Source organism: Trachemys scripta, chromosome 7 (assembly GCF_013100865.1).
Source record: "Trachemys scripta elegans isolate TJP31775 chromosome 7, CAS_Tse_1.0, whole genome shotgun sequence".
In the NCBI taxonomy this organism is placed as follows: Eukaryota; Metazoa; Chordata; order Testudines; family Emydidae; genus Trachemys; species Trachemys scripta.
This window is the reverse complement of record NC_048304.1, coordinates 28,311,174-28,336,890: the sequence shown is the minus strand read 5'-3', so window position 1 is coordinate 28,336,890 and position 25,717 is coordinate 28,311,174. Positions and strand designations below refer to the sequence as shown.

General features: G+C 40.7%; 1 protein-coding gene across 2 annotated transcripts in view; it reads right to left on the bottom strand.

Moving 5' to 3' along the window:
- BICD2 (BICD cargo adaptor 2) overlaps positions 1–25,717 on the bottom strand; it is a 152,423-nt gene that overhangs the window by 56,125 nt on the left and 70,581 nt on the right. For both annotated transcript variants that reach the window (XM_034775499.1, XM_034775498.1), the window contains exon 2: positions 6,754–6,966. In XM_034775499.1, coding sequence (XP_034631390.1) covers positions 6,754–6,966 — 213 coding nt within the window. The remainder of the gene's footprint in view (positions 1–6,753; positions 6,967–25,717) is intronic.

The following is a 25,717-nucleotide window of genomic DNA, read 5'->3' as shown; positions in this document are numbered from 1 at the left end:
ACAACGGCCCAGCTACAGCACTGCAGCTATGCCACTGTTGTGCTACACCGGTGGCAAGGGTTTTTCTGCCAACGCAGTTAATCCACCAGCTAGTGGTATCTACACTGGGGGTTAGGTCAACCTAACTAGGTTGCACAGAGCAGTAAATTTTTCACAGCCCTGAGTGATGTAGCTAGGTAGATCGAATTTTTAGGTATAGACCAGGCCTCAGCTTCACACCTCCTCTCCTGTTATTCTATATTCTATTTATCATTAAGCAACTCCTCTTTCCTATAAGTCTCTTCCAGGACTTCCTACTTTGTACTCATAAATCTTTCTTCCCCACCCCTTACATGAACTCTTTTCCCACGTCCTGTCTTGTCTATTTTATTTTAGATTATAAAATCTTCAGGCTAGGGAACGAGGCTTACTCCATCTGCCTGCATGCAGTGTGCGCACACAAATTTATGATGCTGTATGATTAACAACATCTTCATCCTTATCTCACCTCACTGTGTTGCAAATTGGCAAGTTGAGGCCTTTATTTTCAGTTTCCTGGCAGGTGCATCAGAATATAAGTACTATTTCAACTTGGATTTCTTGTGTATTTTTTTAAAAAGAAAAAACCCTCAAACAATACTAAAATAAACAGACCTATATGAATTAAATAAATAGTTTACCAGTTTATCTGAGAGGGGAAAAACAGAGGATAACAATACACAAAGGACTAATCAGCATTTTAGCTATAAATCCTACTGGGAAAGAGAAGTGCACCCATGACTTTGGGAATACTCTTCCCCATTACTTATGATGCTAAGGCAAGTGCTTATGGGAACCTGGAGGACTTGAACAATTGCCCTACTGTGTACTTAGAGAAGAGCACCAGACAGTGCTGCTATAGGCAGACGGGCGCTTTGAGTTTAATAGCCAGCTTAATGGGCTACCATGGTGACAACTTTGGCACCTAAAAACACACACTTGCTAGAAATCAAAACACCCTCCCCACAGACAAACTGCAATGAAATGAGCAGGCGCCGTGCTTTTCAGCAACCTCTTTCCCATCTCCAGTTGTGTATTTTAATATCAAGACTCAACACCCAGGAAACTGATCTCGAATCAGTGACACTGCCACCTCTAGGGCTCAAGTAACTAAAGGACCCAAGACCACTGGCAGGCACCTGTGTGAGCTGGGCCTACTGGGAGCCTTATGGGGGGAGCGTGACCATGATCTCACACTCTATGAAGGCCCAGAGCAAACGTGAAGCTTTTGACCCTGAGGGGTTGCCTGACTTAGTCTGGGGTCTCAGGGCTAGGCCAAAGAGTCAGTGCTGCCTCCAGGAAGCAAACCCTTGGCTGATCCCTTAGAGGAGAGGGGAGTGATCAAGAGAGGCAACATTTTGAGAGCCCCAAGCACAGGGGCTTTTGCCCTCCCTGTTGAGATGTTTTGCCAGAGCAGTTGTCTGGGAGGGTTCCCCAACCCTTGGCATTCCCTTTCCTCTCTGACTGCCCCAGGCCTTTGTTCGTGAAGCCATGCTTTTACCATTTGAGCTGGAGCAACAGGAGGAAAAGCCCTGCTTCAGCAAACTGACCTGAAAGCCCTCTACATGACTTTTTCTAGCACTGCTGCTGGCTGGGGGAAGCGAGGAAGACTCCTGCCACTAAAAAGGAGAGGATCCGAGGGCTGGACCACACTGCAAATGCTGCTGGCACTGAGCAAATGCTGCTCCTACCTTAGGCTAGTGCCCTCTCCCTGTTGGAAATGCTGCTTAGAAAGAGGGAGAGAAAAAGACAAAAATCCGGCCTGGTAAGTAGGCCCAGAGAGAGCCTTCCGAACATCTCCCTTCCCTTAAAAAAGGCAGAAGTCTAGGCTACAGACAGTACATAAATATGGTCAACAGGAGGAGCTACTGTGCAGCCTAGCTGGGCGTGGCGGAAGACACAAAAGGGAATTGCTGCCTAGAGCATGAGTTGAAGCCAGAAAGCTTGTCCATCAGTACAGGGCTGATGTAGCACTGGATACTTATTGCACGTAGTGCCCTTTTCTCTTCCACATGACTGGGCTAATTCCTTAATACAACATTAACCTGCTACCCTACATCGCCTCCACAGTTCCTTTGTCCCCAAAGGAGAAAGGGTTGGTCTTAGGAAATAAACAAAACTCATGTACAAAATGTTGCCCCTCTGCAAATATATTTTTATAAAACTCTGACTCCTCCCACAGGACAATACTTTTGGGAGCAAAAAAAAAAAAAAAATTAGTCGGCATTAACCATGGGGAAAAAAAAAGTAAACAAAAACTAGGTGGGATTAGGGGGAGCAAAGGGAGAAATCCCTGCAGGTAGCAGGATCAGGAAACTGCATTTTGTAGATTATCCTGCAGTTTGACATGCATTTTTTCTATATAGCACAGCCAAGCAAAGATGACTGATAATACAGAACAAAGCAACACAAAAAGCTTCCTTAGGAAAATAACTACCACTTTATGGTTTTAGAGGAATGAAGCTTGTTCATACCTTCCTGATAACCCTGAATAAGAGAGTTTTGTTTTTCAAGCATAATTTTCTGCAGATTATATAGAGCCATGTCATTTTAGCCAGCCTAGTATTTAAAAATAGTTTGATTTTTTTTAAACCCAGATACTGAAACAATACAGACAATTGTTTTGAGACATTTTTTCTTCTTCAGTTTATATAACTGAGGCATCTCACTTTCCATGCTGTCCTGGGAAAGCACTGCTCAATTATTTTTTGGCTCCTATCTACTGTACGTGGCTAATGTGAGGTTGGAATAATCTGCTTTGCAATCCTACTGCTAAAATGCAGAAGAGATGAAAGAAGAGAAAAGGGAGCGGTAATTACTAATTGTTCAGGAGGTTTTCCTCCAATGACTCCTCCAGGGCACAAGAGCTGCTGAGCTAGCTAATGGCAGCACTTGAATTCACATCTGGTAACCACCCTGCCAACCTGTCTCAACAGGACTGAACTAGATAATTCAACGGAAAACTGTCAGAAACATTTGGATCAACTTCAGCAACTTCAGGTGTACCAGAGGTCATTTTCTCCTTAGCAAAACCCTGATCACCTCCACATGAGGGCTTATGAGAAGACAGTTTTATTGCACATCCCCTTTTGGACACAGCTTCTGATGGTGACAACAGCATGAGGTAGATGATCTAGAACTTTAGACTGAAAATAAAGTGTAAATTTTTAACAATTAGAGTAATTAGCCATTGGAACAATTTACCATGGTCATGGTGGATTCTCCATTGCTGACAATTTTTAAAATCAAACTTTTTTTTTTTTTTCTTAAAGATATGTTTTGCAAATTTTTCTGGGGAAGTTCTATGGCCTGTGTTACACAGGAGGTCAGACTAGATGATCACAATGGTCTCTTCTTGCCTTGTGAATCTATTCATTACTTTAGACATCCAATGTCAACAACATCCTGCTATGTTACATGACCACTAATATTGTCCATTATAACTCAAGAGTCAGCTGCTAATCAATCTCAGTACAACCACTTCCCTGTTCTGTTATTGAGGATAGATTGATCTTTCTTTTATGTCGAGATTAAAAGAAAAGGACACCAGGTTGACAAGCATGGAAACTGAAGGCCTATATCCACACAATAGGTTACTGCATGGGTAGTGCTAGCTTCCCCACCAACCCTGCCAAATATATCACTTCTAAAAATGAGATTGGGATTCAGTCTCCTTGTCCATTAAATTCTCAACTTCTTGACAGTTTTGCTATATGGGCACCTCCACTAGGAAATGGACTGAAGCCATCTCAGATCTCATTGACAAAACACCCTCCTTCATGAGGTAACTCGTCACTATCAGCCTGGACCAGATCTGAAATGAACAAAGAGGAGGCGAACAACGCTCTGTTCCATTAGAGATCTCGGGAGCCAGCCAATTCCTTTTGAAGAAATCTGACTAATAGTAGTAAAGCAGAACTTCCCAAACATACACACTGAATGGGCCAAATCCTGCACAGGGACTCTTACAGGGGATGGGGGGAGAGGGGCAAATTGCAGTAGTGTCTGTGACCTGGATAGTTCTCCTCCACGGTTGGTGTTAGTCAATGGATCTGTCTGTATAGTCATTGTCCAGTTAGCCACACCCCTATGCCTTCTATGTTGCTGTTGAGAGGGATAATTCACAGGGAATGGAGTCTCTTTGGATTACGGTCTGGTGTCTGTCTCTCTATGCAAATCTAAGGCTGTCCGTGCCTGCGTGGTGAATGGAGTGGGGAGACTCCTCAACAATCTGCAACTGCTATTGCATAATCTCCTACAATTCTCCCCTCTAATGGCTTTGAATGAACTCACTTGTATGTACTGTATCCATAATCTTTATAGAAAGAGAAGCCTGTATGTCTCTTCCCAGTTTCACTCAACCAAGTAGCAAAACGATTTAGCTATTCAACACACTGAAGAAGATGACGACGAAATAGGAATTGTTTGAAGCTCTGCCATTTCTTGACCCACTGCTCTGGAAAATGGTGAGTCTGTCAGGTTAGACATTTGCTGCATTTTGACTTGGCTCCAAATAAACTGGAGAACTTGCCTCAACATTACAGCTAACAATGGTAATTATGGGATAGTTTAAATTTAAATGTGGTACAGAGGCATGGACCTTCACAGGAGGGAAATCCTAAAATATATTAGCCAGCTGGCCCAGATGTTTTCACTTTAACATTAAAGGCCTTGTGTTATTTTTTTCCTAGCAGAAGAAACAGCTGGGACTTAAATGGGAAAAAGAGAAAAGCAATGAGATGACAGAGAGGAAATGACATACGACCACACTTTTTAAAGCGGCATTATTCTTAAGTACTCAAACTCATCAGCAGGGGTCAAAATTTTAGAATAAACACACATACTATAGCAAAATACACTGTTCTGCAAACTTCAAAGATTTTTTTAAAAGTGGGATTACTCTATCCATTTAAAATTTATAGTCAACCATGAAATTACATTCTTTGCATTATTCTCACAGCTGATTTCTAGTCAGAAGTAGAAGGTGAAGAAATTCAGCAGATTTTCCCACTCCAAACACAGAAAACTTCCAACTTCCTTTTTTAAACAGAAGAAGAATCTCCCTGAGTTCCCATGAGTGATCTGATGTCATTGCTTCCCTCTTTAGAGCTCCTCCGCTCTCTCAGAACAAATCTACAAAAAAAGTTTCCATCTCATGAAAACAGGGGAGGGGCGGACCTGAATCAAGCTAAACAGCTTGTCCTAATGCAAGCATGACAACATTTTATTAATCAACATGATCATGCCTCCAAGTAAATTAGGTAGAGTTGTTTCTGCATGACAGTACAAAAAACATCATCAACTACAGCTGGTGACTCATTGATTTTGGATTGAAATCTGCCTATCAGCATGTTTTAAGGAACATTTGGAATTTCATTAAGTGCACAAAGCCATGGCTGTTTTTTTTTTTGGTGTGGGGGGGAAGAGACGGGAAAGGATTTAAACTGATCTTAATGGTAGGAAATAAATACATGATAGCTTTGCATGTACTTGCAGAGACTGGTTCATATGCTCATGTTGCCTGAGCATATCAGCATGGCTGGCCTCCAGCTTTACAGTCCTGCGATCATGGCACACAATCAGCGATAGATGAGAGTTAGATTATTCCTGTTCAATAACTTGTAGTAATTCATGCTGCAAATCCCCATGCTGTTATACTACAAAGGCTAGGTATTGACAGATTCTATTCTACTGTGCTGAAATAATAGAAATTTCCAGAAGGACTCAATTTAAGATTTCCCACTTCTGCATAATTTCTCCTGCCACCTATTTTCCATGTATATGCCATTCAATTATAGTGAAGAGAAAGAAAACTAAACCAGGTGCCTCTGTAAGTCACTTAGCAATGTGAAATATATACCAGAGGTATCAGATAACTAACCTATATAGGAACTACCCCACCAGTCCAGTATCCAAGGATTCAAAGGCAGGTGCAAGAAGTCTCATAATAAACAATTATGAAATAACTTCCCTGCAATTTATCACTTTTAGACTTTTTTATCCTATCTATATTTAAGGAACTGTTTAACATCAGTGAACTTTAAACTCAAAATGTCAAGAGGTTTCACCTCTCTCCACACCTGTGTGATTTTGTTTTTATTTGAACTATAAAAGAGTTCATAAATAATGGAATTGTTTGTTTAATAAGTTATACTTCTCTATTTTCTCCTTCCTGATAGCCCCGCACTATTAATATTGTGCAGCCATAACACTAAAGGAATATTATGATCAGGATTGAAATAAAAGGGTCAGATCTCTTGCGACAGCAATTCAAGTGACCTATGAAAAGCACTCTGTTACCATGAGATAAATACAAACTTATAACTATAACACAAAGAAATCATATTAGGACCTTGACAGTAACCAAGTTCAAGGTTTTCATCCCATGCATGTGTGTCTTTTCAAGTTAGGCTGCAGGAAGTTCTAAGTTAACTATAAACAAAGGGGCTAAATTCGGTCCCATCTCACACATTGATTTCACTGTAGAAGTTGCTGCCAGGGTGCAAGCCAAGACAGAACCGAGTCAGGAGATTCTTTATGCTTGAGCTAAGCAATTTTCCTGTTTCTTAGCTGGATATAGTGCTTTCTTACAGTCCCAAGAGCGACACCCTGTCCTACTGGCTGCGAGGTGAATACACTGAATACTGACCCAGGATGACTTCATGATTTCACAATGGGAGAAACGAAGTGTTCTTGCAATTCATGCTATGATGCACAGCATCCATTCGCCCTTACCTCTTTCAGCTCCTGTGCCACAGAATTAAGGCGTTCATTTTCAGACTGGGTGTTGGCAAGGACATTCTTCAGCTGCTTTAGCTCAGTCTGCAGCTCCATTACTTTTTTCATGTAGTACTCTTCTTTGGTAGCAGACTCCTGAATCAAGGTCTCCTCCCTGCTCTCTCCATCGGCTGCTACCTTCTTGTGGTTGGTATGAGCCTGCCCAAAAGCCTAGGATGGTCAGGAAAAAAAGAAGATATCTTTGATTAATTAACACCTCGACCTTTGCATAAAAATTACTTCCATTTCAATAGTTCACAAACATTTCCACATTTCAGAACTGCAAAATAAATAATTAAATAATCTTTTCTTGCACTTCAATCTCTCCATTCTGGGGCAGACCGTTAACTGAGGCAAACCGGCTTAGCTTGCATTGACTTCAAAGGAGCTATGCTGATGTATACCAGCTGAGGCTCTGGCTGTGTGCGGATAAGGACCTGACCCTGTAATTGGAAACTGTTTTGCCCAAGCAAGGCCCCTGAAAATAGCAGGATAGGGCCCCAATGGTGTTCCCAGTGACTTATTCATGATGCATGAACAAATACACCTATAGAACCGTGGATACATTCACATACCTGAGGGACTATCTATATTTCACACTGCTTGAAATTCCAATGTTGATAGCTTACTCATCATTTTTGTGGCTGCCATTTTAGTCTAAACGCTACGCCAAAAACTACATTTTGTACACAAGGAAAAACAACCAATTTAGGGGATTCCATTAAAATCTGGACTGGATAACTGTTAAAATGGGCAATATCAAACAATGGCTCACTATAGTAATGAAGGATCTCCTTTTGAATGCCATACATATTAGTAAAATCTACCGCCTTCATACAGCATGAGCACAGGTACTCAAAACAGGGAGGTAGTGGACCAGTTCTTAAATTTGCTGTTGCCACAACAAGTGACTTTATTTCCTGGTTCAACTTCTAGCTCTGAAGAGAAGATGGATCTTTAAAACAAACATTGCAGTTTATCCAGGTTTTATGTCAAATCCTCTTGCCAACACTACCCATATTTGTGGTGTGGATCAGGATTCATGGTCCCAATTCAACAAAACACTTGATGGGATTATGCACATGCTTAAAATTAAGCACACGCTTACATCTCATTGACTAATGGCACTTAAGCATGTTTTCAAACGCTTTGCTGAATCAAGACCTTAGTCTCCAACTGGACAAGATATCTCTGTGTGATGATCAGATACAGTACTTTTATCCCCTCTCCCTTGTCCCCTTCCCCCCCCAGGCATGGTATACAGTGTAAGTGGTCAGGGTCCAGCGCTGTGAAGACTGAATCATGGAAAACAGATTTGACGTTAACAGGCTGTTCTGTTTCCTGGTTTTCATTTGTGATGGGAAAAACATCTCTCAGCAAAATTCTCCTTTGAGATGTAAGCATGTAGGTCTTAACTCAGTGAGCATTGGATGGCAGAACCTGTTTTTAGAGCCCAGTCAATTGCTTTCACTAAAACACATTATAAAGCAAAGGGTTTCTTAACAATTTAAGTAGGTATATACTGGTAACAATCTGCCTGACAGATGGACTGGAGTCAATGAGATTAATGAATGCTATCTTTAAACTACTGTATGTGTTTGTGCCCCAGTCCATTCCAAGATGAATTTGGGGCTTCCAGGTGCCAGCAGAGTTTTCAGGGTGCCAGTCTCCATAAGGCAGGTTTTTTACAGCTAATATTAATATTATGCTTTAAGCCAAATCAAGGACAAACTAGCATCTCCTTTCCAAAGGAAACTCCTTGTCTAGTCAACTGTAAATTTTTTCCATTAACTATTTTTTCCTCTGCTCTTCAAATGTATCCTATCATCACAAAAGGAAATTTGCTTCCAATATATATAAGTAGGTTTTAGCATTTCATTCTTCTGCATATTAGATAGGAAGCATTTACTGAACAGCACTTACTGAATACACCAGGGCTGAAACAGATGATTGATAATGTCTGCCCTGTCCAGTTTTAAAGGCACCCACTTACTGCTCTTATCATAGTGAATTCGATTTCAGATAAGCAAATCAGAGAGCAGCTGACATATATCCACTGAGGAAATTCTGGCCAGATTCACTCAGCCAACCCGAGGGAAATTAAAAAGCGTCACATTTCAGACAGAAAGTAAAGCACCATCTGTGCAAGTCGTTGTCAAATGAGTTTCAACTGTACAAAGCAGCTTAAAAGCCTAATACCTCAGATCTCCATAAGTGTCAGAGGGATGGCAAAAAAACATATAAGCTGCTTCTCCTCAACACACCGACATTTCTCCCCCAAGAATTAAAATCAGTCTGTTATGGACCTGCATTTATTGTAAGTCTACAATATGGAGAAAGAGGCTCTGACATCCACCAGTAAAATCAACTGTTTTCAATATGATGGGCTTGTCTTACCAGTAGGCTGCTAACACTAAGCAGGTTACAACAACTTAAACCCATTTCTGATCACCCATTAAAAAAAAGTTTAAGCAAAATTAAAACAAATTATTTAGTAAATTATCTACAGAGAAATTCTTGAGAGCAATGACTAGTTTACATTTAATCCTTTGGACACAGGTGTCAAGTTTAGGATTTCTTGTAGGAGTTAATGACTCTCACGGGCAATGAAGTATTTCATCATCACTTCACTGGTGCAAATACAACCTATGTCCAAGATCATAGGAACATAGCAATTGCCATACTGCATCAGATCAGTGGTCCTTTTAGTCCAGTATTCTGTCTCCAACAGTTGCCAGTGCTAGATACTTCAGAGAAGGTGCAAGAAACCTCCTATCAACTCTTAAGCAAGATTGGCTTAAACCCTGAAGCATGAGGCTTAATATCTCTTCCAAAATGTAAATGGTCATTAATGATTATAACTCTGGATATTGTTGTTATCCACATAACATATTCTAACTCTTTTAGAATCTTGCTCTGTTTATTGTCTCCATGATGGCATCCTGTGGCAATGAGTTCCACGGTTTAATCACACGTTGTGTGAAAATCTTTCCATTTAATAAATTCAAATTTGCCATTTTTTAATTCCATTGACTGTCCCCTTGTTCTTGTGTTATGAGATAGAGAGAACAGAAGTTCCTGATCTACCTTCTCGAAACCTTTGTTATTTTATATGCTTCTATCATTTTTACTCTTGTTCATCTCCTTTCCAAGGTAAACTATCCCAATCTTTTCAATCTCTCTTCATATAAGAGTTTTCCCATTCCCCTAATTATTCTGAGTGTTTTCTCTGGGCCTTCCCTTAATTCTGCAGTATCATGCAATATGTTGTTATAAATTGTGACAAATAAATAAAATCTGCTCACATGAACTGATTGCAGAATTGTGACTGAAGTCAACAGTGATTAAGGTCCCAGTCCCACAATTTATCCTATGCCAAGTCCCAGTGAAGACCCACATGCATCACATTGCAAGATAAAGGCCTAAAAGACTTAACCGTCCTTACCATCCAACGGCTGTAGGATGTCCTGTCTGGAGGACATCAGTAATTTCTGTACAGTAAATAGATAACCCCAGCACAAAGCCAACCATCACAACAGACACCCTTCTTGGTGATTTGAGCAGGAATCAAAGGTTGTATGGGGAAGGAGACCTAACTACTTCCTCAACTCCAGCGTGTGGTCCACCCAGAATAAGGTTGAGGCAGGGCACTATGGTAAATACAGGCTGCTACTATCCAAGACACACTTATTGCATACACTTACTATATACCAGAAGCCTTTACTCACAAAGCTGTCAGCCTGGTACCTTTCTCTAATACTAAAGATGCCTAAAGAAAAATAAATTGAGAGTTCTCCCATTTTTAACCATGTCTCACTGTGCCTCTCTTCTACTTAATAGTGGAGATACCATATGTTCATGTTACAACTAACTATTTACATAACTGTAATAGGCTATGTGGAATGGGAAATTTTATTTTAACCCAGATGTCCATAAAATGTAATCACCATCCTTGGCTATGGTCCAGGTCTGTCTTAAAAATCATACGTTATGAGAAAAACAAGTTTTAGTAGCATGCATGAAACCCATGAACATTAAAGCACCATTAAAACCAGTGGTGTTCACAGCCTCCTTTTACTTTCTTTGCTATTTAGATGCAAGAATCAGTGGGGGGATGGGAAGAATTCAGAGTTGATTAAGTAATGCTTCTCTTACTCCTCTACTGAATGCTCATTTTGCTTTCGCCTACTAAATTACCTGGTTATTGTGCTGTGATTAACAAGCTTCAAATACCGGCATTTTCCTGACGCTTTTAAGAAAAAAGTGGAGGTAAACATCTAAGTGCTAACTGCACAAAGAAATATCATGGGGCAGGTCTATGCTACAGCTCATGTCAGCATAACTTATGTCGCTCAGGGGGCTGAATAAATCACCCCTCCCACCCCCAAGCAACCTAAGTGACATTGACTTAAGTGCGGGTGTGGACAGTGCTATGTCAGGGGGAGAGCCGCCGCCGCTCGCGGGGGCTGGAGTGGTTAAGCCGACGGGAGAGCTCTCTCCCATTGGCTTAGAGTGGCTACAATAGCAGAGCTTGCAGCAGCAAGCTGCACCGCTGTAAACTCTCTAGTGTGGCAGCGGCCTAGAAGAGGAAGGAGGCCAGTTAGAAAGGGATCATAGTAGAAGAGAGTTTTTAAGTGTCACTAAAATGCAACCCTGACTGGATAATCCAAAATCGAAGGTATGTGACTACTATGCGGCCATGCAATTAAGGAGGATATCACAATGCATACACACAAGGGGCCGAATGTATGTCCCCTTGCATACACTTTATGCAAGCCCCCTTGCGGCCAACTTTATTTCTGCCATTTTCTAACTTTTGAGTGCTTGAGTTTGCAACCGTGATAATGTTCTTTTCACTCAGTTTGTGTGTGTGATATATATTAATGTAGACACAGAGAGACACACACTTTTTCCTGCATATTAGTGTAGCAAGCTACCAAAATCCATACAGGTTTTGGTGGATGGTGACCCTAAATTCTGGGAGATACCAACATTAAAAGAACTACCAGAGCGCTCTCTGGCCTGTCCTTCCCACTATACTGGTCGTCTTTTCTAGGATGAAGTCAGCAGTAGGAGTCAAAAGTGTTCTTTACTTATTTAGCCAGATGTAGGTGTTGCCAGCTACATAAGCACAGCACTTCCATACATCAGTACAGTGCTACTATTTGTTGCCATCTGTATGCCTCTGAACTGTTCCTCATTATGGAAGGATGTTTTACTTAGACCCACATATACTTCTGTCCCAGACAAATCTGTTTATTTCCTCCGAGCTTACATTACAAATAAGGAACATTTTACTCATGAAACTGAGGTAGTCGTCATAATATCACATGAAACAAAACTCCTTCTGCACATAGGATTGCAAACTTCCTGAATTATTACAGTTCTGAACCCTCTGGATTGCATCTGTAAATGAATATTTGAACTCCAGGAGGTTGAATGCTGTGGACAATTGTCCTGCAGGCTCAAAGAGAAACTCATCAACCAACTGCAATCTGGGAAAGCAGCACACTACCAATCAGTAGCGTGATGGGTATTTAGTCCCACTGAGTCTCCCACCATGACCACCATACATTAGCTGCACTTCAAGGGTAAAACACTGAAGGCGCACATGGAATTTTATATGAAGTGATTGAAAAAATAATAAATCAAATTACAGTTACCAGTTTTACCGTCCTCTCTCCTAATAGTTGAAAGCATAATACTAAAAATTAGCTAAACTCATTTTGAAAGATTAACCATAACCATTTTACTGCGCCAAATAATCCGGAAGTTCAGAAGGGAAAAAGAACTTTGATATTTTAATTTGCTTAATAACAGCTGATGCTTGATCTCACTGCTGGTGGCAGCTATTTTTCTGAAATGAGCAACACAGGATTTACCGTACAGGTTTGTCTAGTCCGGTATCATTTGTGGCACTAATATTATGGGAGGCAGCCCAGAACAAGAGAGACAGTAAAAATGGCTTCTTGTTTTAACACTGAGCAACCAGGGGGGAAACATTCTCCTCTACTGCCCAGCCCCAGGCTTTGGGTAACCATTTCTTTACACCAGTACAAGGAATATAAAATGCTACCAAAGTCAGAATTCTCCGGCATGGCAGTGGCAGCATTTTACACCCACATTTTGCTGGTGAAAAGTGACTACGCTAGATGCCAGGCAGTGGAGAAACAGGTGCCCAATGCTTTAAAAATATTCAGTGTTGTTTAAGTATGAGCAAAGTAGGCTTGAAAGCGACCCACACAACCAGCCAGTATCACATGATGCCTCTTTTCGACAACATGATCGTCAGCATCTATTGCTACAAACAAAAAATCTCTCATGCATATAGCTTCTCCTTTCCAACTCCCCCAACCTTAAAAAAACAAAAAACAAAAAAACCTTGTGTTTTGTTCTGAGATGGGTCCAAGTCACAAAATTCAGATCCACACCTCCTGCAAGTTTAGGGTGTTCAGAGCCTTTTCATGCTTTCATCTTAATAGTAATGGACTGTAAAGGTGAATTACTTTATCAGATTTGGTAAACATCAACACAACACAAATCAATGGAGTACAATAAATCTGGACACAGCAATTGGCAACAGCGCAAGAAAGAAAATCCTATCATCTGCAGTCTAAACCTACATCATAATAAACAAACACTTTTACTGAAAACCTATATAGTGTCATCCAGCCAAGAATCTCAAGTATCTTAAAACCATTAATGAAGTCAGCCTCACAACACCCAGTTGAGGTAGGTAAATAATACTGCTATCCTTATTTTTTGGATAAGGAAGCAGAAGATGAGACTTCAGGCCAGTTACACAAAGTCTGCAGCAGGCAGGAACAGAGAATGACCTTTCCCCCTCTTTCTCTTTCCCAGTGCCCTCTTTTCCCACTTGAGAGAAGATGGACGAAGAGAAAGTCTGCGAAAGAAGGGAGGAGTGATGTTTTATGACAGTTATCGTTCTCTAGCACATTTCATAATTCATTCATGGTAGTAAGAACATCCTACCTTCTGAAATCTCAAATGGCTGGGCAGGGCTATGTGAAAGCAGACCTGTTCTTTAAGGAAGGACTTTTATGCGGGAGGCATGGAAATCAAAACTTTCAAACTTATTGCTTGAACCTATTTATCTCAGAGATGGGTCTGAGCCAGAACATTCATGTCTAGACGTCAGACGCACCAACATTCAAGTGTATTCAGAGCTAGAGTTTTGATTTGAGCCCTGTCTCCAATTTACAATTCACATTTTCTTCCTATCGTTTTCCTTGCAATATTTGCTAATTAGAGATATTTCTGTTTAAACTAAGGGCTCATTCATTCCCTTCCCGGCCCATCTTCCCTTTCTGCTTATTCTGCAGTAAAGTCACAATGCTTAATTTGCAACCGACAGTTCATTTGTATGGCCACAGATTGGTACATAATTAGAACCTCGCTGCAGTATCAAGCTGAAAAAGAGAAATGGTGTTAAGGGCCCAATCCAGCTCCTGATGAAAGCCATGGACATTAGCAGAAGTTGGAGAAGACCAACCGTACAAGTACGATTCAATTCCCACTGTAGACAACACCAGTTTTTCCATGCACTTTAGGAGGAATTAGACCAAGCCCTAAATAAATAAGCTGTTTTCCAAGTCTACGTGTCTGAAACAATAGCAAACACAATACAGAAAGTGACTGACCAGTTGAAATAACATCTTCTATAAAATGGGCTCTCTTTTCTTTAATGTTTGCTCATGTCAATGCTGCTCTTTCTACTCCAAACAAAAATATATACATATATATTCCCACCTCCCACCCCCCTTCCCAATATATGCATCTGATTGATCTTGCTTGCATTAGGGTGTTCTTGTTATAGGGCCAAATTGTGGTCCCATTGAAGTCAAGAGGAGTTTTGCCATGGATGGCAAGGGCAGCAGATGCAGGTTCAAAGCAAATACCTTTTATATTATCATCATCAAGTTAAGATGATTTGAGAAAGAGAGGAAGTAGATCATATAGTGTCTGAGGATTAGAAACTCTCAGTTAAACAAAATTTCACTTTGGCTGAATTACTTATATTGGTAGATTCAAAAAGTATTAAAACAACCCACCACTATTATACTTTAAAATGCCCCAGAAACTTTATTGATGAAAACAAGGAGAGACATCTATTAGTTTAAACTTTAAAGATAAAATGCAATAATATTATCCAGATTTATGTCGTCACTGGGCTAATTCAACGCTCTCCACAGTTGATTAGAACTGGAAAAAGGAATTAGGACAGTAATGGGATGAAGTGGACCCGTGCCAAGAATGACAGGTTATACAAATCGCATCCAATTCCAAAATACAAACTCATACAAAGTGAAGTTTCATTGGTAGTTTAATCAACAAAGATCTAAAATCATCTGGGTATTTACAGGAAAGGATCAAACCTTAAGTCTCTTGACAGAAATGAAGGTTTTTTTGTACCTAACGGCACAGTGACAGCAAGGTAACTCAATATTAAGGATGATTCTTATACACAAACATCATAGGAAGCAACTATTCTCCCTTTGAAGGTTAGTGTCAAGATTATCAACCTGTTTGCTTTTTTTAAAAAAAAAAAAAAAAGTTCTGCATGTCGGTGACATATCCATTCAGCGTAAGCATAGAACAAAATCAATTTCATGCGCTGAACCTCACATCTATTAAAACAGTTAGTGTGATAGGCCAGAACTGACCCTAAAATGCTCAAAACTCAAAGCAAAGCCCAAGGCTTTTCTGAGATTTGAAAAGGTGTACAGTGGTTTTGATTGCTGTTTAAAAATCAAACCCAACACTCTGTGCTATCGTTTTACTGTGTCTACCTGACCAGAAGCAGAAGTACAGAAACATCTGGAGAAAGAGTCTCAGGTCCTCAGTTCTCCAATGAATATTCCATCGTGATTCTGGAAAGGTTAGCATCAGCTAAACACTGCAAAATTATTCTAATGCACTAAAAAAGGAGGAAACAAAAACACCTCTGAAGTGACTTACCAAGGCAGTAACTGGTCACTATAATATAGTAAACTTTGATTATTGCAGATTACCAGTTTGGAAAACACAAGAACCATCTGGGTTTGCTTTACAGCCCTTTGTCTCACCTAAACTGTTCATTCAACAACAATCTAAGGGATGGCACAAGGAACAGCTAATACACAACATGATGTGTTTGTGGGGAGTACTAAAGAACTTTTGGGAATTAAAAATTGCTAGTTTTTCATTAAAAAAAAAACAGTCAGGAACAATTGTGATTTCATCAGATATATTACTGGGAATTCTTTTTTTAAAAGGCTTTCTTCCATCTCAGCAAAGTACACAAATTTTCTATGTGCAAACAGTAACAACGGCTGCCTCTTGGGCATGTCTTCACTGCAGAGTTAGCTGGGTTTCTTACATGGGCGTTGCCCCCAACCCGTCTCCCATCTACACACAAACCCTCTCCACCAAATTCTGTGGTGCTTTCAAACCAAGTTAACTGCCACGGCTGGGGTTTGGGATTAGAGCCTGAGTTTCACTTGGGTTGGTAACTCACCATTTTGAAGTGAGGACACAGGCTAAATCGTTTGAATGCTGACAGTCCTCCATTGCCTTCTCCAATTCCTCCCATGTGCCTAGGAGGACAGACCAGTTTTCCCACAATTCACTGGTAAAGAATCATACAGCAAGCAGAAAGACCCATGGAACTTGCCCCCAGAAATCCTAGCAACACACAGATAAGTGCAGCACCAGAGAGGACACAGTAACTTGGGAGTAGGACTTTGCAGTGGGGCTGCTCACAGCCAAGCTAGGCTAACCTGGGTGCCAATCACCCAACCTAGCTCTGTGGTGAAGACATCCCCTTAGTTTAGGGGATGGGAAGCAAAAGACAAGCCACTGGGCTTGTTAAAACTAGGCACACTGAATGGAAGAAAAATATCACAGAAAGTGAAGATGTTACAAGAGCCAGTAATTCAGTTAATCAGCAACAGAAATAAGAGCTCTATCTTACACAGAAGAAATTATGGGAGTTCCCTGCACAATGAACATACCAGTTAGAAAAGAAAAACCAAACCATCTTTATTAAAATGTTTTAATGGAAATTACTAAAAAATTCCCTTGCCTATAGCTACACTCATTGGTAAATGGAAGTGTGTCACTATAAAGGATAGAAGGAAAAAAGGAGGAAAGCAAACTGCTTATGAAAAATGTATGATATATGAGGATTAAAAGAAAGGTAAGGAAATAAACAGAATGACATATTGAAGATTAAGAGGCATCAGGTGCCAAAGTACAAAGCAACCTCAAGACAGTATGTATCAATGTTAGAACAAACACAGCTAGGCACCTTCAGATAAAAGGGGCAGCTGACGTTCTTTATCACACCAAAGAACCTCAAAAATAAGAGCTCAACTGAAAAATAAAAAAGGTGAAGCAACCTAATAGGGGCATTTCGTGTAAAATACTTTGCTAGGCTGTGTGTGTGATTATTTGAAATTTCTCAGCCTGAATACATCAAAGTGGCAAAGAATGTTTTTATGTCCTATAATTTGTCTTTGCTCCGTATATACTGAGCCTTTTACATCTTAGATTACGAGCTTAGGAGCAGCCTTTTCTAATTAAAAAAAAGCTTTTAAAAAGTCAAACGAAGAATAACATTAAGGGCTGTATTTTCTAAAGCATGAGCACACGCAAAATATGTATATGTAATTGCATGCCTAGTTTATAGATTTATGTAGCTAGGTTTGCACATAAGATAGCATGATCATGCATACAGATATATGCGTATAATAAAGGACAGCTGGGCATCCGGTCATTTGTGCGTGCAAATATCCAGTGTATAACAACTAAAGTAACTGTCCACCCAAATTAGATGTAGTTTTATGCAAATTTTTTTTTTAAACACACAATAAAGATCCTGAACCTCTGTATTTGTCTGCTATCTCAGTCATGAATGAATTACTACAGAGCTAGCTCATCACCAACAGGAAAAAACGGTAAAATCTGTTAATGACTTAGGCCTTGACCCTGCAATTGCGCAAACTATGTTCTTACATTTATTCATATAGAAGTAAAGTTATGCAAATTTGGGTGCATGGTTCTTAGCCTGTAAAGAACTCATAATAGTATGGAGGAAACAAGCAATGTTAATGTGTAGTTTTAATAATTTTAAAAGTAATCCTATCAAAGCATATTCTTGGCCTTCAGTCACTTTCAAGTTGTGCTTGCCTCCTATTAGCTTATTCAAATAAGATCTCTAACAGGGAAATTAGAACTAATTAAGAAGGTATTATGCACCTTGTGCACTAAAGAACATGTTTCTTGACAAGTAAATAGTGCATAGGTGGAGCTTATAAGATGCAAATACTTTTTGCTCTCTTCAGGTTTCCGATATTAGGGGTGGTCACTGCAGGTCTTCTCTTCCTCTCTGCCCCAAAAACATCAGTTACTTATTCAGGATGTTTTGAATACATTTTTTATGAGGATCTCCAGAATTTTTCCTACCACAGTTTAACGTCCGGGAAAGGCAGACGATGAGGGAGGGACATTGTAGGAGGGGAGAAGCACAAAAGAAAGATGCTTTGAAGGAGAATGACAGAAGCAAACCTTTGAATTAAATTTTTCTCTGTCTCCTTAAGCCATCAAATTTTCTGCTTTACTCTCCTTTTAATCTGTGCATTAGTTTTTCCTCTTTAAATGAAAACAGCTGGGGATTTTTAGATTTAGGGGAAGTGCAACACTCTGCTCCAGAAGGTAGAAGTTGCCAGAGCTCAGTTCCTCCTTTCTTTGACCACTTGGTGTGCAGCTTTATAAACCAACAATAGGGCTCTCTTCAGTGGTAAACTACAAAGCCAGAGCAGAGCAATCAGGGCAGTGTCTACAAAGGTGCTAGGTGCTGTACTCAGACGTACACAGCTCCAGAGAGAATAGGATTGTTGCTGAGGAAAACAGAGTACTCCTCTTGCAATGCTGTGTACATACACACCATTTTTAGAAAACTGTGAAACAAAATGAACACACACTTGTTCCTCTTGTCACTCCACAGAGCTAAAATTAGCTGTTGATTTAAGCACCAAGACCACATCAAGAATCCCAGAGCAGCTCAATGCTGAATGTATTCGTTGAAATCAGTGCAAAAAAAAGCATCAGGATGAAGGCACGAAACGAAATGGGACAATACTAAAACTTAGTGATTTTCTCGAATCAGGTATTTGAACAGTGAGCCCTGTAACGGGAGTTTACTGAGCTGAAAGACACCACATCAGATGGTCCTTTCAGTGGTTCTCAAAGCCGGTCCACCACTTGTTCAGGGAAAGCCTCCCCCCCCCCCCCCCCCGAAGCGTGGAGGTAGTGGGGGAAGCCCCAGCACCTGGATCCCTGCTGCAGTTCTGGGACTGGAGGAGCTCTCACTCCCCACTGTGGCCCGGTGCCATGGCGCGGGATAAAGTTTGTCCGGTCTGGAGCAGGGGAGGGGGCAGAAAGGAGCAAACAGGTTGCGGGGCTGCAGTGGGGGACGGACCCTGGATGGAACAGAGGAGGGCCCTGGGGAAGGGATAGAAAGGGGTGGAGCAGGGTTGGTGGTGGGGCCACAGGCAGAAGGGGCGGAACGGGGTGGTACAGCAGGCGGAATGGGTGGGGAGGGGTCCCCACTTGCTCCGGCCCAGCGCCCCAGGAAAGTGAGAGCTCCTCCAGTCCCAGAACTGCAGCAGGAATCCAGGTGCTGGGGCTTCCCCCACTACCTCCACGCTTCGGGGGGCAGGGGACCAGGATCGGGGCGCTGGGGCTTCTCTCGTCCCGCCCGGAACTTCACCCAGAGAATGGGGTTGGGTGCGGGGGGGGGCTTCCCCTGCCCCACCTGCCCAGCAGCCGGGGCTCTGGGCTTCTGCTTGCAAAATGTAATTTGGGATGTTAGATTATGCATGTTTCTGGAGAGTCTTTAAGACTTGTTATCTTCTTTGAATAGTAATTGACCAAAAGAAATATCTTTTCACACAATGTGCAATTCAATTGTGGAACTTATTGCCAGAGGAGATCACTGAGGCCAAAAATTTAGCAAGATCCAAAAAAGGATTTGACATTTTAATGGTAATACTTAATATTGACTATCAGGAGGAGACCGATTATCCCACATCTGCCTAATACAAGGATTCACATGTGGGCCACTGTTAGAGACACTATACAGATCTAAATGGACCACATGTCTGATTTGGTATGGCAATTCCTTTGTTCCTAATTGGATTAGACGCAGGAGACAATAATTCGGTGTTATGAGTATCAGCACCCCTCCCAACAAGCAAATTTACAGGATGGTACAGTGGTAGGAACTTCTTACAGGATACAATGCACCAGTATAATACCCCTGCTTCTCACACAAGAATTACAAAGATCCCATGCCACGTCACAGTGGCAACCACAGAGGTCTGGAACACACTGTTGTAATTCCCAATGCAGTTGGTGTTTCCGTATGTCATGAAACACTTCTCCTCTATACACCATTAGAATCTTCAAGAACAGGAGTTGAACAATTATCTTTTGAGGGCCCAGCTTCTGGTAAGGTCCAGTGCAGAAGTAAAAAGTAAAAAAGCAAAGTAAAAAACAGCCAGAGAAGAGGAGTATGTGGCAGATGTTTCCTACCACAATCTGCTGAGGCTTCACTACAGTCCCATGATGACAGGAGCCACAGAGGGGTTTGCTTGTAAACCTCCTGCTCACTAATGGTCCCTGTTCTCCCTCACACACATGCAGCTTTAAGCAGGAATAGCCTGTGCAGGGCAACTTTTCCTTGACAGAATATGGATGCAAATGAAGGTTTTTCTTTGAAATCCAAGTGTAAACCCGCCTGCGCTTTGAGCATGAATGTGGCTCCTAATTTTGTTTGGAAAACCATTCTTCATTGCTAACCCAGAAGCGGATGTAAAAGTGAGGCAGCATTTTGCTTGGAAGCGGGGTTTGAATGATGCAGCGCTCCCCCCCACAACGACAAGAAAAATTCCAGTTTAAACTGCACTGTTTTGCTCACAGCAACTTTGCTGCACTTTAGTTCTCAGTACATCTCATCAACATTATACTAATCAAGATGTGCTAATACGCTTCAGAAGATTAATTAGCACTAAAAGCCACAAGGATTTTTATTCACGCTTTCACATTTCAGCCTCTGAACTTAATTACAAAATTTTATCACAATATCAACTCCTAATTTTTTCTGGTCATGAAATTCAAAATAAAATAAGAGGGTTGTTTTCTAGGGTTTCCTTGAGTGCTGCACGTTTTTCTACACTAACACATTCATTATGCCTATAATGAACTGAGTAGCAAAACAAAAGTAAGAAACACAGATCTCCAGGGAGTCAAGTCACTTGCCAGCGTGGAGCATTAACAACAACAAACTTTGCATTCCTCTTGCAACGCATTTATCTGTATTTTTTCCCCTGAGCCTTCATGTAAAATGTGTATGTCCCTGTTTCTCAGTTAATAGACTCAGCACTTTGAGTAGACTTCCCAATAAAGTCCTTAAAATGATACATTAAACATGTGTCGGAACATAAGTCCCTCATAGAAATCTGATCCTTATGTGATCTTGCTGGATTTCTTCTACATATTTTTAGAAACTTTTAAACTAAGACCTGTCTACACTAGCAAATATCACCACCATTGTTCACCTCACTACAGCTGTTTCTGGTAACAGCCAAAAAAGAGGTAGTATAAACAGGGCACAGAATATTTTTTGTAACTGTGTCATTAGAATGATGGCTGTGTACTTTAGAAGGAAAATTAAGCTAAGAAAGGCAAAGGCAAAGATTTTTGAAGCACAAAATATTAACTTTAAAATTACTGGGCTATAGCAAAATCTGTGAGTGGTCCCCCGTGTTCACTGACATGGCTAGTTGTCAGGTAGGTAGGTATCTACTCATTCTCCTGTCTCGGGGTGTAGTTGCAGAGCCCCTTCCAATGCCAAAAGAAGAATCATGGTATACAGCCTCTCCTACCTGCAACTACAAGATCCCCTATGATTTGTGCAGATTACTGGGGATCCGATAGAGGCATGAGCCGAAGGAGCTGGGCACTCAGCTCTGGAATTCATTTCCCTCCTTTGATCCAGTACAGCCAGAATCTGATGGCAGACTCAGGGCATTTTACAAGACTTACTAGGTTTCCAATCCAGTAGGATTGTAGGCAATTGCCTTATAAGATCATAAATAATCTTATTCTGCTAAGGCGATCACAGAGGGACATTCAGCACAGAGACCTTTAGAATGACTGTTATTAATATTTATGTTACAGTAGCACCTAAGACCCTCCATTCAGCACATACTACTAGTGCAGTGCACTGAATTCGGGGCAGGGAGGTTGTCTCAGATGATATTTAAACCTATCGTTTGTTTTTATCCCAACAGTTTACAAAAAAAAAAAAAAAATAAGTTGAAAAATATGGATATGGACCCACAAGAAAGGAAAAAAAGAGCCAGAGAAGCAAATCCTGATCTCACTGAAGTATGTGGCAAAACTTGCACCCAGTCTGGAGGTAACACCATTTCACCTTTATGAAGTGGGGGAGTTTGTTTCGCAGGCTGGCTGCTCTATGTCTAGTTGACTTTTGTGACTTTGTATCTATTATTGTAAGTGTTATTGTAGTTCATGAGCCAAACAGTCTAGCACCTCCAATGGGATTCTACCAGCAGAGAATTTGGCCCTGGGTGTGGAAACTGCTGAGCGAGACAAAATAGAATTCAGTACATGTGAAAAGGTGCCAGATTGACAGCTCTGGAAACAGAAGGTTTACTCTCACACACAAGGTTTTCTCTCTCTCTCTCTCTCACACACACACACACACACACACACAAGCATGAGAAGCATCAGCAGCACAAGTCCTTTCCTCCCCCCATGCCCATCAGTGTCTCTTCCTTGACTAACCTGGAGGATCACCTTTAAGAATGATCCTGGCTCCAGCCCTTTTACTCCATGGCTTCACTAGCAGCGTAGTCATCAGTGCCATTTGTTACAATAGTTAATTGCTGTGATTTCAATCACTTGCCCAGCACCAGTGCTTAGGCAGGACCACATAAATGCCAAATTTTACATCACACTACTGGAATCAGAACCACTTTCTTTCTTTAAAAAAATAAATAAAAAGTGGATATATCCAAGTGGTGTGATTAAAGAGGCCTGATGCACACAAAGGTGCACAGGCACTTTTGGGTGTTTCATGCATGTGACTTGGCTACTGAGTGAGCACAGACTTTTTTCCAAATGTGGGTCTAAATGCTTCATGTCATCTGTAGGCTTTTTTTTCCTGATGCATCAAACGCTTATTTCCAATGCCAGTAGTTCGCTAATTAGCAGCTACTAAAAATCATCTCACAGTTAAAATAAAGAGGGTCATATGAATTATGTGATTGTGGAGTCCTAATATTGCAACCTGCCAAGGCTAGAAGCAAATGCTTTAGGATTGGAAAAATGGGATTCCCAGATCTTTCAGCTGTACAGAGCAGTAACAGAGGGCCTTAAAATATCATTAGGTCACTTGGACTGGTTGTGCTTTTTTTGGCACCGGGCTGAATACAGGAAGACCCAGACATTCAGGTTGGTGTTATTCTTAATCCCTTTTTTGGTGATGTAGACATCTGTCCACTGGGACCATCGACTTATTTCACATAGGCCACCAAGCAGCCATCAGCTGGTAATTACTTCTGGTCACTACTGACCTAAAGGTAAGAGACTCCCCGTATAGCATTAACAATCCAATGCTACCTAGCCCCCCCATTACTAATAATATAATTTGAGGCATTTCCCCTCCATTAGTGGTATATTGATAAACACATTGACCTGAAAGAGCTCTTTGTAGCTGGAAAGCTTGCCTCTTTCACCAACAGAGGTTGGTCCAATAAAAGATATTACCTCATCCATCTGGTCTCTCAAGCACGTTACCGGCAGTCTGAACTAAGTGAAAGAATGACTCTCTGCCAGTTTGTAACATTCATTTGGGAGGTTACCACACAAAATGGGCTCATTAGTATTACAGTTGAGAACAAGATGCCTGGCTTTTAAGCACTGCGCTAAAATCAGCACCAGGTTATTATAAGCACCATTGGACTAAGGGATTCCCCCTTGCACAAACAGCACATTCAAACCAACTGAGATTTCTACATCTGAATATTTCCAAAACCTTTCCCCCGTTATTTCCTAAACAACTGAACAATAGACATACTGTTAAGACAAATCATATAAGACCACCACTGTGAGCACTTCTGCAGTTAGGAGCCTTAATCACAAACGCAATCTCACAGACAGCACGTGACCTGTCTTACACCACAAACAGATTTGCCTGCAAATGGGTCAGACTGCCATGCGTAATTCATAGGATCTTCCACATGATTTGTTAAAATTAAACCAGACACTGCTGCCACAGCCGCACTGTGCTAGGACAAAGCATAAGATCAAAAATTGGTGGTCACTGTGACCATCTATCTTCCTACTCACAACATAGATACCCATATGTAGCATAATCCAATGCAGCCAGCATATACAGTTAGGCCAAACTGAACGGTAAGTAATAAAGTGCATTTTTATCAAGTCTTTCTGGTTTCTATATAAGCCACAAAAGGCATTAGGAGTTAGTCTATAACATCAAATTAAAGAGATAAAAATGCATTTCAGCGGGTTAAACCATATTACAGATTTTTAGTACATCATTTCATCTTCTGTGGCAAGGTACTGCCTTATTACTGTTCATATCAGGCCCTCCGAGATGTATGTGACACACACATATGGTAACTATTTCAGGCTTCGCACACACATCTGAGATTTCTAACACAAAAGTGACAGGTAAATTAAATAAGTGATTTACAATGCTTTGCTCTTCATATTTAACAGTTATATTCCACTTCTGATCCCAGAGATCCCTTCGCTCCCACAAAGGCGAGTAAGCATTATAATCCCCATTCCGCTCACGGGGAAGTCAGTGGCACAGAGAAGGTTAAATCATTTGCCCAAGGTTACACACCGAGTCAATATAAGAGCAAGAATAAGACTCAGGTCTTCAGACTCTGACCTTCACTGTACTATGCTGCCTCCCCATTACCTAGGTTCTCTGAAATGTGAGAATCAATAGTTCTCTTATTCACAGTTCTTCCACTATTATTAATCATTTATAATCACAGCGGTACCCAATCACAGTTCAGGTGCCAGTATGCTGAACACTGTGCAAACACAAACAATGACAGTCTCTGTTCCAGACAGCTTATGTTTCAGTGTCCTTAAAATATATGAAATAGGAGATTTTTTTTTTCCAATGGAAAATTTTAAATTAAAACTTATGAATTTCTTAGAAAACGTAGGGAGGAAAAAATAGTGAAAAAACACACACGAGGTGAAATAATGCAGAAGGTTTTTTTTGTTTGGTTTTGTTTTGTTTTTTAAGTGTCCAGTTTGATCTCATGACAGTTAAACAATGGGATGATGAAATGATATCAGAAGCAAAAATCAACACATCATTACACAATAGCTTTTCAAAACTGTTTACATTTTGCAATCACATTAATTAAGACATTGGTTTGGGGTTAATGGGGCTGCTTATTTACATAAGTAAAGTTAAGCATATGTATTAAGTGTTTGTAGGATCGGAATCTGTGTGCGTACACACACACACACACAGGTAAGATTAGAAATCAATCTGAGCCACTAATGTCTAATCCAGACACCGAATTCTCCAAAATTAAATAGTGTTCTTATCCAGGCATTTGATTCAGGTTCTCTTCTAATCAAATGAAAACAACCCAATAATTATGAAGCCTGGTTTTCATATTCGTTTCGATAACAGAACCACTGAAAAATAATTATTTTTGACTCAACACTCCACACACACATATCACTGCATGGCCTAGTTTATTACTATCTTTTTAATTGTTTTTTGGTTTTCTTAATCTTACTCAACCATAAAAATCTTGTTACAACATGCTGAAGA